At 43.2% G+C, this 14,650-nt stretch overlaps 2 protein-coding genes across 2 annotated transcripts; one reads left to right on the forward strand and one right to left on the reverse strand.

Moving 5' to 3' along the window:
- Positions 1-336: 336 nt before the first annotated feature.
- Positions 337-846, reverse strand: LOC149812527 (uncharacterized). The gene has a single exon (XM_089993070.1). The coding sequence runs from the start codon at positions 844-846 to the stop codon at positions 337-339; it is 510 nt and encodes a 169-aa protein (XP_089849196.1).
- Positions 847-4,589: 3,743 nt separating this feature from the next.
- Positions 4,590-7,123, forward strand: LOC149812528 (DELLA protein GAI-like). The gene has a single exon (XM_089992525.1). The coding sequence runs from the start codon at positions 5,147-5,149 to the stop codon at positions 6,920-6,922; it is 1,776 nt and encodes a 591-aa protein (XP_089848651.1). The 5' UTR covers positions 4,590-5,146; the 3' UTR covers positions 6,923-7,123.
- Positions 7,124-14,650: the final 7,527 nt, after the last annotated feature.

Here is a 14,650-nt window from a genome sequence, read left to right on the forward strand (position 1 = left end):
TCAGTGTTTTTTTGAACATTTTGCATTAAGGACATGGAGGAACAAATATGATATGTGGCACCAGTGTCTAATATCCAAGTATGGAAAGCCAAAGAAGTTGGTAAAAATTTTACCAACCATGTTGACCTTGGGATCCTCTTTACCTGACCCGAGAAGAGGCAAAAGTTGATTATACTGCCCAATGGTTAACTGTAGTGCAGCATTTGGCTTCTCATGTTCAGCATAGACATTAGCAGTTACTTTGGAATTGCCTCCTCTTAAAGGAAAACCATGCAATTCGTAGCATTTCTCCTTAATGTGACCTAATTTCTCACAGTGGTCACACTTTGGTCTTTCTCAAATTTTAAAGCATCCATCACGTGCAGTTTTTGCATTGCGAGCAAACTTTTCAGCTGCTGTCGCCATATTATCTTCCATGTTGGAGGAGATACGCAGGTCCCTTTGGCGCTCTTCTTGCAACAAAAGACTATATGCCTTGTTGACTGATGGCATGGGATCCATAATGATAATCTGACTTCGGACGCCTGTGTATGACTCGTTCAGCCCCATGAGAAACTGGATGAGCTTTTCTTGTTGCTGATAATCAGAAAGTGCCTTTGATTCACCTCCAGAGCAAGAAGGTAAGGAGATGTGGGAGCTTAACTCGTCCCATAAAAGTTTGATCTTAGTATAATAGGCTGATATGGATAAATTATCATGTCGGAGAGTGACGATGGACCTTTGAATCTGAAATATCTGTGGACCATTTGATTGAGCAAACCGCTCCTGAAGATCAGACCAAATTTTTGCTTTCGTGCGTGCATATATAACACTCTCTGCAACTTCTTTGGTGAGAGCATTATACATCCAAGATATAATCATATTATTGCAATGCAATATGTAAGGTGTGATTTGGAGAAGATGCAGTGGGTTCAGGTAGCGATCCATCAACAAATGTCATTTTATTTTTGGCGGATAAAGCAACTCTCATTGCGCGGCTCCATGATGCATAGTTTTCTCCTGTGAGGGAACTAGAAGCAGAACATGACCATACAAGAATAAGGGGATGTTGGTATTGATCTCAGATGAAGTGCTTTCAGACGTCTGAGTTGTTGTTGTTCCACTCATGTTTAAAACAGAGGATGATCAATACCATAATGATCACAATGAGAATACTCAGCAGTAGGAAAAACTGCTGCACCTTCTTAAATAGGAAGTTGACGACTTGAACAAGAGAAGGGTAACACTTAGAATTTGAACCAGCTCTGATCATGTAAAATGAAAAAAGGATGCAAGATACATAGAGAAGGATCATTCCAGTTTGGAGAGTGGGGTTTGCAGTGAGCAATGAAAAAGGTGAGTTTCTGAAAGTTGGGTGGATGGTTTGTTAGGCCAGTAGTGAGAAGAGAGATCTAGTGGGCTTGGTGGAAGGAGATCCTTGAGGATTTGAGGATAAGAATCTCATGATAGAGAGCACCAGAAAAGACGTGATTCACATGGTGAAAAATGCTTTGAAAGGAAGAATAAATCGGCTCTCGATGGACAGAAGCATAGTTGTTTTTTAATGAGATTTGATAGGATCAAATGTGGTTGGACTTGTAGGGAGTGTATCGCTAATGTGATGAACCTTGAACAACTTGGGTCATTGGATTGGATCGGTGTTGGAAGGGTAAACCTTAGGATTAGTTTTCTTAATAGGGTGCAATGTAATTGATTCTCGATGTAACTGGTAAGAGTCTGCCTAACCCTAGTTTGTGTATAAAAAAGAAAAAAGAAATTAAAAAATGTTGCCATGCCGAGGAAATTTTATGCTGTCAAGGAAACGCCTCGTGATAAATTCCCACGGATTGGATTCTTTCCCTGAGAGACGAGGACCGATGGGTAGCTGCAAAAGCCTTTTGGCAAATGGGTCATGTTGATCGCTTCAGGTTTTACTCAGAAAGGCGTGAATGGTATCCACCAGTGACAGAGATGGCCCTTTGTTCGAAATTACTGACTCCTCCCTCTTCCCATCTCGCCCTTTTCTTGTGAGAGACTTAGAGAGAGATCTGAGGTATGCAGAGAGCTCAAACAAGTTGAAGGGGATAGAGTGGTCATTTCATTAAAAAAGTAAAAAAAAAAATTACATTGAAGTTTATCTTTTGGTGTGATTTGGCATTCATAATTGGTAAAAAGTACCCTCCCTCTCTATCCCAATTAACCTCCCACCTGGCTTTCTCTCTCTCTCTCTCTTATCTCGACCTTATCACATGCTCGTCAATTGTCATGATGTGTCCTATCGTACGGTCTCGACAATGTGTGCAAATGGGGGTCTCTTCCCGCACCTTTCTCAGTTTCCCCTTGTAATTTTTGCCCAACTGATTTGACGCCATGATGCTTTTTTTTTTATCTCACCGACCCTTCTTTTTACCAATGAATTGGCCGGTTACTGCTGCTATAGCTAAGATGTATTGGCCAGTTAATGCTTCTTGACTTGAGGAGCTTCAGATACGATCGCTCATGTTCTAAAACTTCTTTGATCGAAGAGCTTCAGATTCTAGCCACAGGGCCTACACCAATCAAGCCAACGAATTGCTAGTCTTGATCTTGGTTGCTCTCTACTTTTCCTCAACAAATAGTTGATATTGATTCGAGAAAGAGTTAAACAAGGGGGTGTCACTTGTGTAATGCAAAGTTGCCTTATTAAGAACTTCATGGTTTTTCTTTTTATAACACATTTGGTTTAGACATCCCCTTTGTTGATCAAGCCGTTTCAGCACTCATGCTCATTGCAGAGAGTTTTTCATTGGTTTTCAGCCTTTTCGCAAGACAAGGAAACTCGATCTTCCAACTCTGGACAACCTTCAACTTGAACCACTTAAGCCAACCTACCAATCCAGGTTTGTGAAGCTCTTCTAGATTAAAACTTAGAACAACTTTATATTATGATACGATATGCATGGGATCGTTATTCGAAAGGCCAAGACCAAGTTGGTTCAGCGGGTTTTACATGTGCAAACCAAACTCTAGTGTAGTGGGGCAGGAGCCATGAATTTGGTGCAATTAAGTGTGGTTTACTTTTATTGGTAATGGTCTGCTTTTCACAATATCGAATATACTATTTAAAAAAAAAACAAGGGCCATGGTCACTTAAGTTTTAACTCAATAAGTGGTACAACTGCGATTATACCATAATAGGAATTTAGGGCACCAACGAGAAAGCAAGAAATTTTATTTAAAAAAAAAAAAAAAGTATAATACAGATGAAGATGAACAATTATGGCCTGCTGTCATGGCAGTTCCACATAGGTGCACGTGGCAATACAGGATAATGGAAGGAGGGTACATTGTACCTCAACTATTTTCCCCCACATTATTTTAGTCTAACATAAATATTTTATTTTTTTGGGGAATAACAGAACCAATTGAATTACAAGTTTTTTTTTCCTTTTCCTATCGATTGAAATGGCCTTTGCCAGGTACCCGGGATTCCGCATCGACGGTGCTAACTCACTTGGTTCAGAATCAGGGCCTCCTGACAAAGAAAAATATATAATATTATAATAAAAGGGATTTTTTATTATCAAGGCCTAAAAAATCGAGAGGGAAAAAAAAAACTTTTCATGGGTGGGAAAAGTTGATGTACGGACACTCATGCCTGCGTTTCCAGCTAAAATCTTTGGAAGAACCCTCTCCGGGTTCGAGAAATGCCGGACGCAACCCTTTGCTTCTCTCTCTCTCTCTCTCTCTCTCAGCTTTTTAATTATTATCATTGTTTCAGATGAAATTGATAACGCTCATTGACTTGGTTTTGACCGTTGTTGAGAACAACTTACTTAAAGGTTTTTAACGTAACAACAAATCGGTTTCACGCGATAAAAAAAGCTTCCGTCTTATTACGCGAGAAAATAGCAAAAAACTGTGATTTAACTTCATTTTCTGCCATTCAAGTATTTTGATTAATGGTAACGATACTTTTATTTCTGGTATTTTTAAAGTTTATAAGTTATTAAGAAGAACATTAGTAGGTAAGCTCATACCTAAATTAGCTTTCCTTTTTTAACCAAAAAAGTTTTTCTTGATTTATCCACTGGGGCCAATTCAGCATAAACGGGGTTCTGTGCTAAGCTGAAATTCAGGTTCGAATCCCTCTGCCACATGGAGCTTAAGAGATATCTGGTAGGGGTTTTCCTAACGCAGCCCCAACCTGCCTTTAAAAAAAAAATCAGCATAAGCTGAAAAAGACAGAAAGGTTATGAAATAAATTGAAAGGTTGAAAGAGAAAAATGAAATGTGGAAAAAAATTTTACTCTTGCAACGGCCTCCACAGGTGAAGGTGGGGGGACTACACGCCCACGATAGACACCAACGATGTCCCACTCACATGACCTTGTCAGCGTTACGTCTCGGGTTAGAGAGAGAGGTAATAATGCAGACGTCACGTCCGGATGTGGATGGGCTTTATGAAAAGAAGGCTAAGCCGTTGGCGTTCCGTCACCCTTAACGGAGGGAGAGAGATGGGTCTTGGTAATCAGTGTGTGAGAGTGAGCAGACGACGTTGACGTTCTTGGGCTGCTTCTGTCAGAGAAAAAGAGAGAGAAAAGAAAGAGAGGTCTCACTCGTGTGGGGGCGCCCGCCGGCCCTCTCTCTTTGCAAAAATCATAAAGAGAAGATTTTACCGAAAGTTGCGGTTGTGTTACGGAACTAGCTAGACCTTCACTCTCTCTCTCTCTCTCTCTCTCTCTCTCTCGTGTTTGCATATTTGGGTGCCCCAACGCAAAGCAAACAGGGCGGAATCTCTCTCTGCAGCTTCGTCGCTTGTTGGAGGTAGTAGAAGGACGATCGACCTTGCAGGAAACGGAATAGGAGTGGCGCCCTTTCATTTGTAGTGATATTAAAACCCTTCCCCCCCTCCTCTTCCTCTCTATCCCGATCTTTCTCTGTTTTTCTCTTTCATGTTCATTTGTTTATTAAAATAGATTATTTTGTAATTTCTTATCATTGGGGAGTGAGCCCTTCACGAGTGGTTCTTACGGCAGACCATCAGATTACCGGATCTGGAAGATAGAGGGAGAGGAGACAAGCTCCATGGAGGTACTGGAGTCCATCGTCTTCGTTGTTAGGAGGGCCAAATAAAAGGGTTCCCGGAAAAAAAAAACAGACAGGAGGAGAATAAGGAGGGAGAGAGATGAAGAGGGAGCATCAGCAGCATCGTCCCCAACACCAACACCAGCCTCAAGGAGGAGGAGGAGGAGGAGGGGAAGAAGGGTACCCGGGGATGGCTGCTAGCGGGAAGAGCAAAATGCAGGAGCCCGACGCAGGGGTGGACGAGCTGCTAGCGGCCTTGGGGTACAACGTCCGGTCGTCGGACATGGCGGAGGTGGCCCAGAAGCTGGAGCAATTGGAGATGGTGATGGGCAACGCCCAGGAGGACGGCATCTCCCACCTCTCCTCCGAGACCGTCCACTACAACCCCTCCGATATAGCGACGTGGATCGAGACTATGCTCACAGAGCTCAACCCCCCTTCCCCCAATTTGGGGGGTGCCGCTTCCAATCTCTCCACCATCACTACCACCCGTCCGGTTTGGAATTCCGACCACCGTGTTAGTATCCAGCCAGCAGAGTCCTCGTCCAGCGCCAGCGTCAAAGAAACCACCCTTCCACCACCACCGCAAGATTTCGACGATGATATCTCAGGCATCGAGAGTGTTGTGTACGGGCGTGAGGGTGTCAGAGAGAAGAAACGGCTGAAATCAGAGCCGGTGGTAGCGGCACCGTCACCGGCGGAAGCGAGGCCGGTGGTGGTGGTCGACTCGCAGGAGACAGGCATCCGGCTGGTTCACACCCTGATGGCCTGCGCGGAGGCGGTCCAGCAGGACAATCTCAAGGTGGCGGAGGCCCTCGTGAAGCAGATCGGCATCCTGGCCACCTCTCAAGCGGGCGCCATGAGGAAAGTGGCCACCTTCTTCGCCGAGGCGCTCGCCCGCCGGATCTACCGCCTCTACCCGCCGGATTCCCTCGTCGACCCCATCTCCGACCTGCTCCAGATGCACTTCTACGAGGCGTGCCCCTACCTCAAGTTCGCCCACTTCACCGCCAACCAGGCCATCCTGGAGGCCTTCTCTGGCCGCTCCCGCGTCCACGTCATCGACTTCAGCATGAAGCAGGGGATGCAGTGGCCGGCGCTCATGCAGGCACTAGCCCTCCGGCCGGGGGGTCCTCCGGCCTTCCGCCTGACGGGCATCGGCCCGCCCCAGCATGACAACTCCGACCCCTTGCAGGAGGTGGGCTGGAAACTGGCGCAGCTCGCCGAGACCATTAATGTCGAGTTCGAGTACCGCGGGTTCGTGGCGAGCAGCCTGGCGGACATCGAAGCGTACATGCTCGACCTCCACCCCTCCGACGTCGAGGCGGTGGCCGTCAACTCCATCTTCGGGCTTCACAGGCTCCTGGCTCAGCCCGGCGCCGTCGACAAGGTGCTCTCCCTGGTGCGCGACCTCCGGCCCCAGATCGTGACGGTGGTGGAGCAGGAGGCCAACCACAACGGGCCCGTCTTCCTGGACCGCTTCACCGAGGCTCTCCACTACTACTCGTCGCTCTTCGACTCGCTGGAGGGGTGCGCCGGCGGGGCGTCCCCCGCCACCAGCCAGGACCAGCTGATGTCGGAGGTCTACCTGGGCCGTCAGATCTGCAACATCGTGGCGTGCGAGGGACCTGAGCGGGTCGAGCGCCACGAGACGCTGGCGCAGTGGAGGTCGCGCATGGCCGCCGCCGGCTTCGCCTCCGTCCACCTTGGCTCCAACGCCTTCAAGCAGGCCAGCATGCTGCTTGCCCTCTTCGCCGGCGGCGACGGTTACAGGGTCGAGGAGAACAACGGCTGCCTCATGCTCGGCTGGCACACCCGCCCCCTCATCGCCACCTCCGCCTGGAACCTCCTCCCATCCTCCTCCTCATCACAGTGAGCCCACTGCTCTCTCTCTCTCTCTCTCTCTCTCTTTCTCTCTCTCTCTCTCTCTCAGAATCCATCCCGGTTACGCTACCCACCTTTTTTTCTTTCTTTTTTCTGGACCCCCTTGTTTATTTTGCCATGTATTTCGGTGTTCCTTTTCGCTTCTTGGAAATGTGTATTCAATAACAAGAAAGTAATATTTTTGTATTGAGCATATAGTTTTTCGTTGTTGGTTGGGTTCATGAATTTTGATCATCATACCAATGCCATCATGGAATCCATAGACAGGGGATCATCCTACCCTTTTTTTCTCATTAGGATCTTTATAAAAATTGCTGTTTTAGGTATATTTTGCTCAATCTGAACACTGAAAAACAAGCTTTGTCTCTCAAAAAAGAAAGCTTGGTTTCAAATCAATATTATGTAAAAACAAAGGTGAATATTTTGTTTCATATTTCAGTGACATATCAGCCATCCAATTTTTATCTCTAGAAGAAAACACACCTGACATAAAGAATACCTAATCAAATACATGTTCTCTATCGAGTAAACAATGAAAAACATATTTAAGGGTTTAGATGTACCAAAAAACATCTACAACTATAATCTTTACAGGGTCTTTGTTTTCCTTTTTACAAAAGAAAACTCTCACTGAGAACCGGGTCACTGAATGGGCCGTAGAACTCAGGGTTGAAGACGCGACCACTCAGCCTTACCTTATGTGCCTCACGTGCCCCAACTGTGATTTTTGCAGGGTCTTAATAGTGACCTAACTAAAAAATGAGTAGGATGATCCCCTGTCTGTAAATCTGTCATTAGGTTTTATCTTTGACCAGAGAGAGAGAGAGAGAGAGGGGGAGAGTGCATTGTCGAGTCACATCGCAACTCTTGCTTTTTATTATGTAACAATAGAAACTTTGAAGGTAAATATGGTTTTAAAATGGATCCACTCGGCCTTTCTTTATGCTGCTAGGAATGGAGGGGAGGCGTATTTGGTGATCAGGATTAATGTATTCAATATTCCACCCTGGTATTAAAGTATCCACGTAAAATTGATGAAGCTGGCCCCGTGATCAACGACTTAGTAGGAGAAGGGCGGTGTTTATTATTATGGCTAAGCCAACACAATTAGTCGTATTCCAAACCGGATCTTTTATCCTTTTTCTTTACTTTCAGGATGCTAGAGTCACAATGGTGCCTCTGCTTCTTTTTTTTACTGTAGTATAGCAGATAGAGTCATAGGCCCTACACTCTCTTTTGAAATGAAATGATTTGAGTAGCGGTGGAGGTGATGGGTCCACGCGGATGTGTTGACTCAAGAGTGTGCTGCTTTGGTTGCTGTTTGACTTTGCCTGCCTTGGGTCATTTGTTGTGCTTGGTTGCAGTCCATGGTCAGCACTTTTCCGTCTAAAATGGCCTTGCAAGTTGCAAGTAGACTGTGGGGTTGAGAACACTACTTGTGGGGTGCTAGTGAAGTCTATTCCTAAACGCAACAACATATTTGGTCTTTTCAGAAGAAAAAGCATTTATTAGCTGTTGTTGGTGATTGCCATGTTGACCTAGTTTGTGCCCACAACAGCTCAGCTCATCTGGTAGAGGCAACTTGTTAATGTCATCAAGCTGAAGGGGATCTGTCATGAGTTCGATACCCAAGGTAAGCATCCATTTGCCACAATGTTTAAATTGGGTGTACTCCCTTATGTGCAGGAGATCTCAAGGTTTTACCAACCAGATGCCTGCCAATGTGTAGAAGAGTTTTCCCTTACCTTAGCAAAAAAAAAGGTTTTGAGTTTAATTGTCAGGTTCACATGTTAGAAATCTGGTCTAAGCAAGTTAGGTTCACTAGCTTTTTTTGTATAGGATCATCCGATTGAACATTTGTAGATGGTGATTCCTAACATCGCAAGGAAAGGAGATAAATAGGGCTGCAAACAATTAATTAATTGCGCTCTCTCTCTCTCTCTCTCTCTCTCTCTCTCTCTCTCTATATATATATATATATATATATATATATATATATATATATATAGGGAAGGGGGACCATCCAAATAAAGGAAGATCCTAAATCTATTACCAAGGAGGACCTCCAATATTTGTTTATAATTTATTTAGTAATAAATATGCTTTACACGAAGACTTTACCAGATATAGGCATGTTTTTAGAAACTTAAAAAAATTGACAGCTCACAATGAATTTAAAACTTTACAATACAAAGTATTGTAGGCCATTGATTTTTAGCACTTAAAAAAAATGCATCGAAAATTCATAATCCAATACATGTATCTCATTAAATGAATGATAAAAATCCAATATGTAAGGTTCGATCCATGAAAAAGTCTATCATTAGAGAAGAAACGGCATCATTACCATCAGTTGTAGATTTTAGGCCTTTGATCCGACGATCTCTCTCTCTCTCTCTCTCTCTCTCTCTCTCTCTCTCTCTCTCTCTCTCTATATGCACTTTGTGGCATTTTAGCTGTGACAAATGGCAATTACTTTTGCAGAATAAGAGCCAACCACAATTTTCATGGACAATAAAGGGTTTATGGCAAAGAATACCTAACCTACCCATCCCTCTATGCTTCGCCTTTTTCGGCAGACTATTCCTAGCGTTGTCATATAAAAATTTATGCCCCTTAATAATTTCAATGCTTTATATGGTACTCACCTTCAGATACAACCCACGTGCATTCTGTTCATCAAAATGCCTTCAATTACTCTGCTTTAATTAGTGTAGGTTGACACAGACCCGAGCCATTAAAATGAAGCTCTGTTCATGAAATGTGCATTACACCGGATTTGGTAAATTGGCAACAGTGTAAGTATGTTGACAACCTGTCACTTCAACAAAATGAGCAGCGGCCAATTTTATAAAAGTGGTTCTAGTTTTTGAAAGGGACTTGGGATAAACCCACTAGATTACAGTGTGAAGGAAGAAAATAAATTGTGATTACTGAATGCAGACTGATTACAGTTCTCCACATTCATGTCTATCATTTTAAACATATAAACTCTGAAATATAAAATGCTAAGTAGGAAGCAGACTGTAGGATATGCACATTGAAGGACTTGCATCATTTCTGCTTAAAGTGCCGGAATCATCAAAGACTGCTAAGTGAGAGACTGGGATAACTTACTGCTTCGTCAACTTCTTAATATGTTCCAGACTTTTACTGTGTTTTGGTCATTGAGAGCCTGGTAAAAGTTATGGAGCTTCTCCAGCTGCCAAGGACAGCTCTATAAGATGCAGCCATACTAGTACTTACAGATGGGGACCAAAATTTACCCGGAGTTATATCGTATTTGCAAGAAGAGGCAGAGTGGCAGACTAGGAGGACCACATGGTCTGTTTTTAACTCCATTAAGAGGTTCATGCTTCACTTGTCAACAACGTATAGACAAGAATACATATGATCCAAGGGAGTTTCTTCATTTGAACTATTCTCCAAAGGATGCAGCTGACGCATCACCATGATCCATAAAGGGGACTGCGTACCAGTGACCAATGTCACAGATATAGTTTTAGGGATTTTCTCTGAAAGGGAATTTATTCTCAAAAATTTTGAAAATTTTTGTTTTCCAAGAAAATTCTTGGGAAAATATTGGCATATGTAACATTAAGGGAAAAAAATACAAAATATACAATTTTATAAAGAAAAATATAAAAACATAAAAAGTTGAGAAGAAAAGTGCTACGATCCCAAAAAATAGTTGTGAATGGGTGATATCTTGAAAATATATATCATGATTTTTTCGTAGTTGTATTGGCATTGGTAATTATTGTGATCAAATTGCAATATTTTCAAAGTATCACTGATATTTGTTGCATAGATGTGGACCATGACTTGGGAGGTACTCTGAATATACTCTTACCTATGTGAAAGGTAGAATGCAGGCTACAATTAAGTCATCCGGTCCGAGCTAGCTAGGTGCAAGACTTCACAACTATCACAGAAACGCGTTAAAGGATTTGATACCAAGACTTGTATCAATTGTAGTTCCCAAAGAATTTGTATCATTGACTATCAAGCTTTAAATCCATTCAAGAATTCCGATCAAGTGGCTTATGTAGATTAGGACCAATCACTCACAGTGGGAAGCTGGGCTACAACTGTTGCTGTTTTCTCTGGAATGTTTCTTCCTACTTGGGCAATGGCGCATTGCTTGCAAGCCCATGTGCCACTTTCGCATCTGAAAAAGTAGTTGGCGAATGGTTTCCCTGTAAGGGAAGGGTGGGGAAGAACTTTCACAGAAAAAACGCTTTCCACTGTAAAAAAAAAAAAATTTGTCTTTTTACGCTTGCAATCCTTATCAAACACCTTATCACCTTGGAAATAGGACGGCCTTTATTTTACTCCATGTCAGAGTGTGCCCCATAGAATTACAAAACGTGTGCCTGATTTCGTAATATTTTCTGTATCATGGTCTATCACCCATGCGATTTGCGCTAGTCTGATGAGGCAACCAGATCAACTAAACAAAATATTTATGCATCATAGGTATGGTTTATCATTACTGACTTTGTTTAATTAAGAAATTAATTGTGGATTATAAGGCTCCACGTTTATCATTGTGCGCTTCCATTAAAGAATAAGCAATAGCGCCTCTACGTGTGGCGTATAGGTTGGTCAAGGAGACAACATTTATCGTGTATTCCAAAACTAATTTTTTAAAAACAACCTAATTTATAGATTAGCTTGTAGGAGCCAGGGATGCCTGCAACCACCCAAGGCAAATGAAGAGCTGGTGGTCCTGTATTCTAAACTATATTCCTTTTTGGTATGATCAAAATGCCCCTTCCCATGTAGTGGAGAGAGAGGTTTAAGGTCCATGGTAATTGGGTAAAGAGCCTCCCCACACCTGGTCAGGTGGGTTGTGTTTAAGGCACTCAAATTATAGGACGTCAAGAGTTCAATGCTTAGGGGCGTAAACTGCAGCAATGCCCCAAGGGGTTTGGCACAGTGGGAGGTATACTTGGCTGGTAGGCGGGCGGTCAAGGTTCTATTCTCACGGGAATCACCCCCTTCGCAGCATTACGACGAAGCAACACGACTCCATGGGGTGAGAGGTGTGCCAACTATTTACTATCCCCAGTGGGTATGGTGAAAGCACTTGTAGAGGAGCTTCGCACTGTGAACACAAAAACAAGGGTCACATCAACATAGAACCTTTTTACCCCTAATAAGATGCCCAAACCAAAGCAGTTGTTTCTCCCCGAGTCCCTGTTATCGGGGAAAAAACGAAGAAGAATAAAGAAGTAAAGAACTGATGAATTCATTCCCAACCATAAAGTCCACATCTGGATAAAGTTGGCTATTGGTAATTTTATTCCTTTACCTGTAGGAAAAGGTTTGCACCTTTCGGTGTATTCAAGCTTTCACCTATAGTGTGTGGCCACCCATGATCCAATGCAAGTCAAACAAGGAATCCCGGTTGATCGATCTGGAACTTCTTACCATGCAATAGTCAAGGAATCACTTCTTTGTTAACTCATAAATGCTCCTTAACATTTGGCCTTCAATACCCTTGTGCAAATTTTATCAACAAAATGAGAGGGCTAGGAGTTTTGCTTTCTCTTTTCTCTTTATTCCCTCTTCTTTTGGGGGTGATGTTAATCCCCACCCATGGACTTCCCTCATCCATAAATGAGCTTAGGTCCACTGCATCTTTGCAAGGGACATCAGTCCCTTGCGTCTCTGTGAGTTCACATGCTTGTGACTATATTCTTCCTGGACCAATCACCAGAAGTTTATGACAATGGTGGGACCCATATGATCCCAGCTATCGGATCATATAACACATCTCAGTGAGCCCCATGTGGTGCTCTGTAATTAGGTGCGCCCACCAATGAATGATAGGACCTGCCGATATGAGTGGAGTGTCGATCTCCGCGATCAAGTGGTCAAGTACATCCCAGCATCCTGATAAATCGTAAAGCTTGATTTGGCAGTCGGATCTTTTACTGAGCAAATTCATGCTGGTGAGATCTTATGTGTTCATGGCCACCACAAGATACTACAAGCAGTATGAAACTCTGCTAGCAAGCTTTGGGAACACCTGTTGCTGCAGTAACCAACATTATTATAGACAAACCTGACCTACACATGGCCTGCCCATGTGCCCACAGGTAGCCCACGAAACAGGATCCACTCATCCACATCTTCATATCTTAATGTTGTAACCATCGTGAGATCCCTTTGTTGCAAGTTGTTTTCATCAAATCTGAAACCGCAGATGAATTCAGCAGGTTAATTTGATAGGAATCAACCCTCGGAATGTACATTTTAACAAAAAATAATAATTTTTGAATTATTAATTTTTTAGTGTTTTTACAGCCGTTGATTATTGAATCGCTGACAAATCCTGAAGACAATTCCAGTGTTTAAAATGGGGACCTTCACTAAATGGAGCACATAGATCACATCTACAGGATCAGATTTGATGAAAATCACCACAGCTGGGTCGGATTCAGTATGGAGCTTTTGCAAAATTTGGCTGTCCTAAATCCAATCCGATCAGACTCCACCAATGGATTTTCTGACCCAAAATCCAAACGGTTTGCACCCCTAATAGCAGGGTGGGCACGAGAGTGTTCAGATGAAGACACTAGATCAAGATTCACTGGTGCGCCGGTGTGTCCATAGCTTTTAAAGGTGGATCACGTAAGTTCAGGATGATTGTGGACCCTACCCTAGGTTTACCTCGCAGGAGGGCAGGCCCATTAAGTAACTTGGTTATCGGTGGGGGTTCCTCATCATCAACAAAAGATTTGATGAAAACCTGCAAAAATGAAATCTCACAAAAGCTGTGTTATTAAGGTATGAAGATAAGGGTGAGTGGATCGCATTCTGGTAGCCCACGGAGTCACAGTGTTAGCTTCTGATTTAGTGAGCCATGACTAGTTGTTGTGTGGGGTAGGTGAGATTCTATAGTCAAGCTGAGGATAACCCCCGTGAGCTTAGAAGCATAGATGAAACGTGACCTAACCATCCAGCAGACTCTAAATTCTTGAGAATGCCTAATACATGCACCCTGATTCATTCAAATCAAATTTTAGCTCGAAAATTTACCAGTCGTTTTCTAGGGTGTTTTTTGGCCATTCTCATTGAAGGGGGTTTACATCTAGAAATTATTTTTAGCTTCTAGTATATTAACGACTTTGATATAGGATTTATGTTTGCAAAGTCGAGTCTTTCTCAGCTCAGATGTGGCCATGATCCAAGGGCAATCTATAGTTTATTAACCAAAGGGCCCATAAGGTGGCCGACAGGAGCGAGCTACCAACCAACCATCGAGCCATTGAAAGTATCATGAAAAACAGACAATTAACTAAATTACGGCCCCATCCAAGTCGGATGAGGTTGAACTCATGTCATTGTTATTCAACCATGAGATGCATAGGGGCGAAGTATCCAAAAGAATAAAAATACACAACTTTCTTGACCATCTTATTTTATTGCCCAAAAAGAGACGCAAGTTGTACTGCATCTGAAAGGAACCTATCATGGCAGTTTAATATGTCTACCAAATCATTTCCTTGGAAAGAATGACCCATTTCCCACAGATTGATTCCCCACAGAACCAGCTAGGGAATAGCATTATGCAGTAGTCAGAAATTCTCAGCTGGCATAACACAGAAGCTCAGTTTACCCAGTTTTTCAGGATAAGTAGGTGCGTCCGAACACACCCTAGGTGCAAACTCTTCTTGACCCAGTTTTCCCTGATAAGCTAAGTATGATG

This window comes from Nuphar pumila, chromosome 17, assembly GCF_984573655.1.
Source record: "Nuphar pumila chromosome 17, dmNupPumi1.hap1.1, whole genome shotgun sequence".
Lineage (NCBI taxonomy): Eukaryota > Viridiplantae > Streptophyta > Magnoliopsida > Nymphaeales > Nymphaeaceae > Nuphar > Nuphar pumila.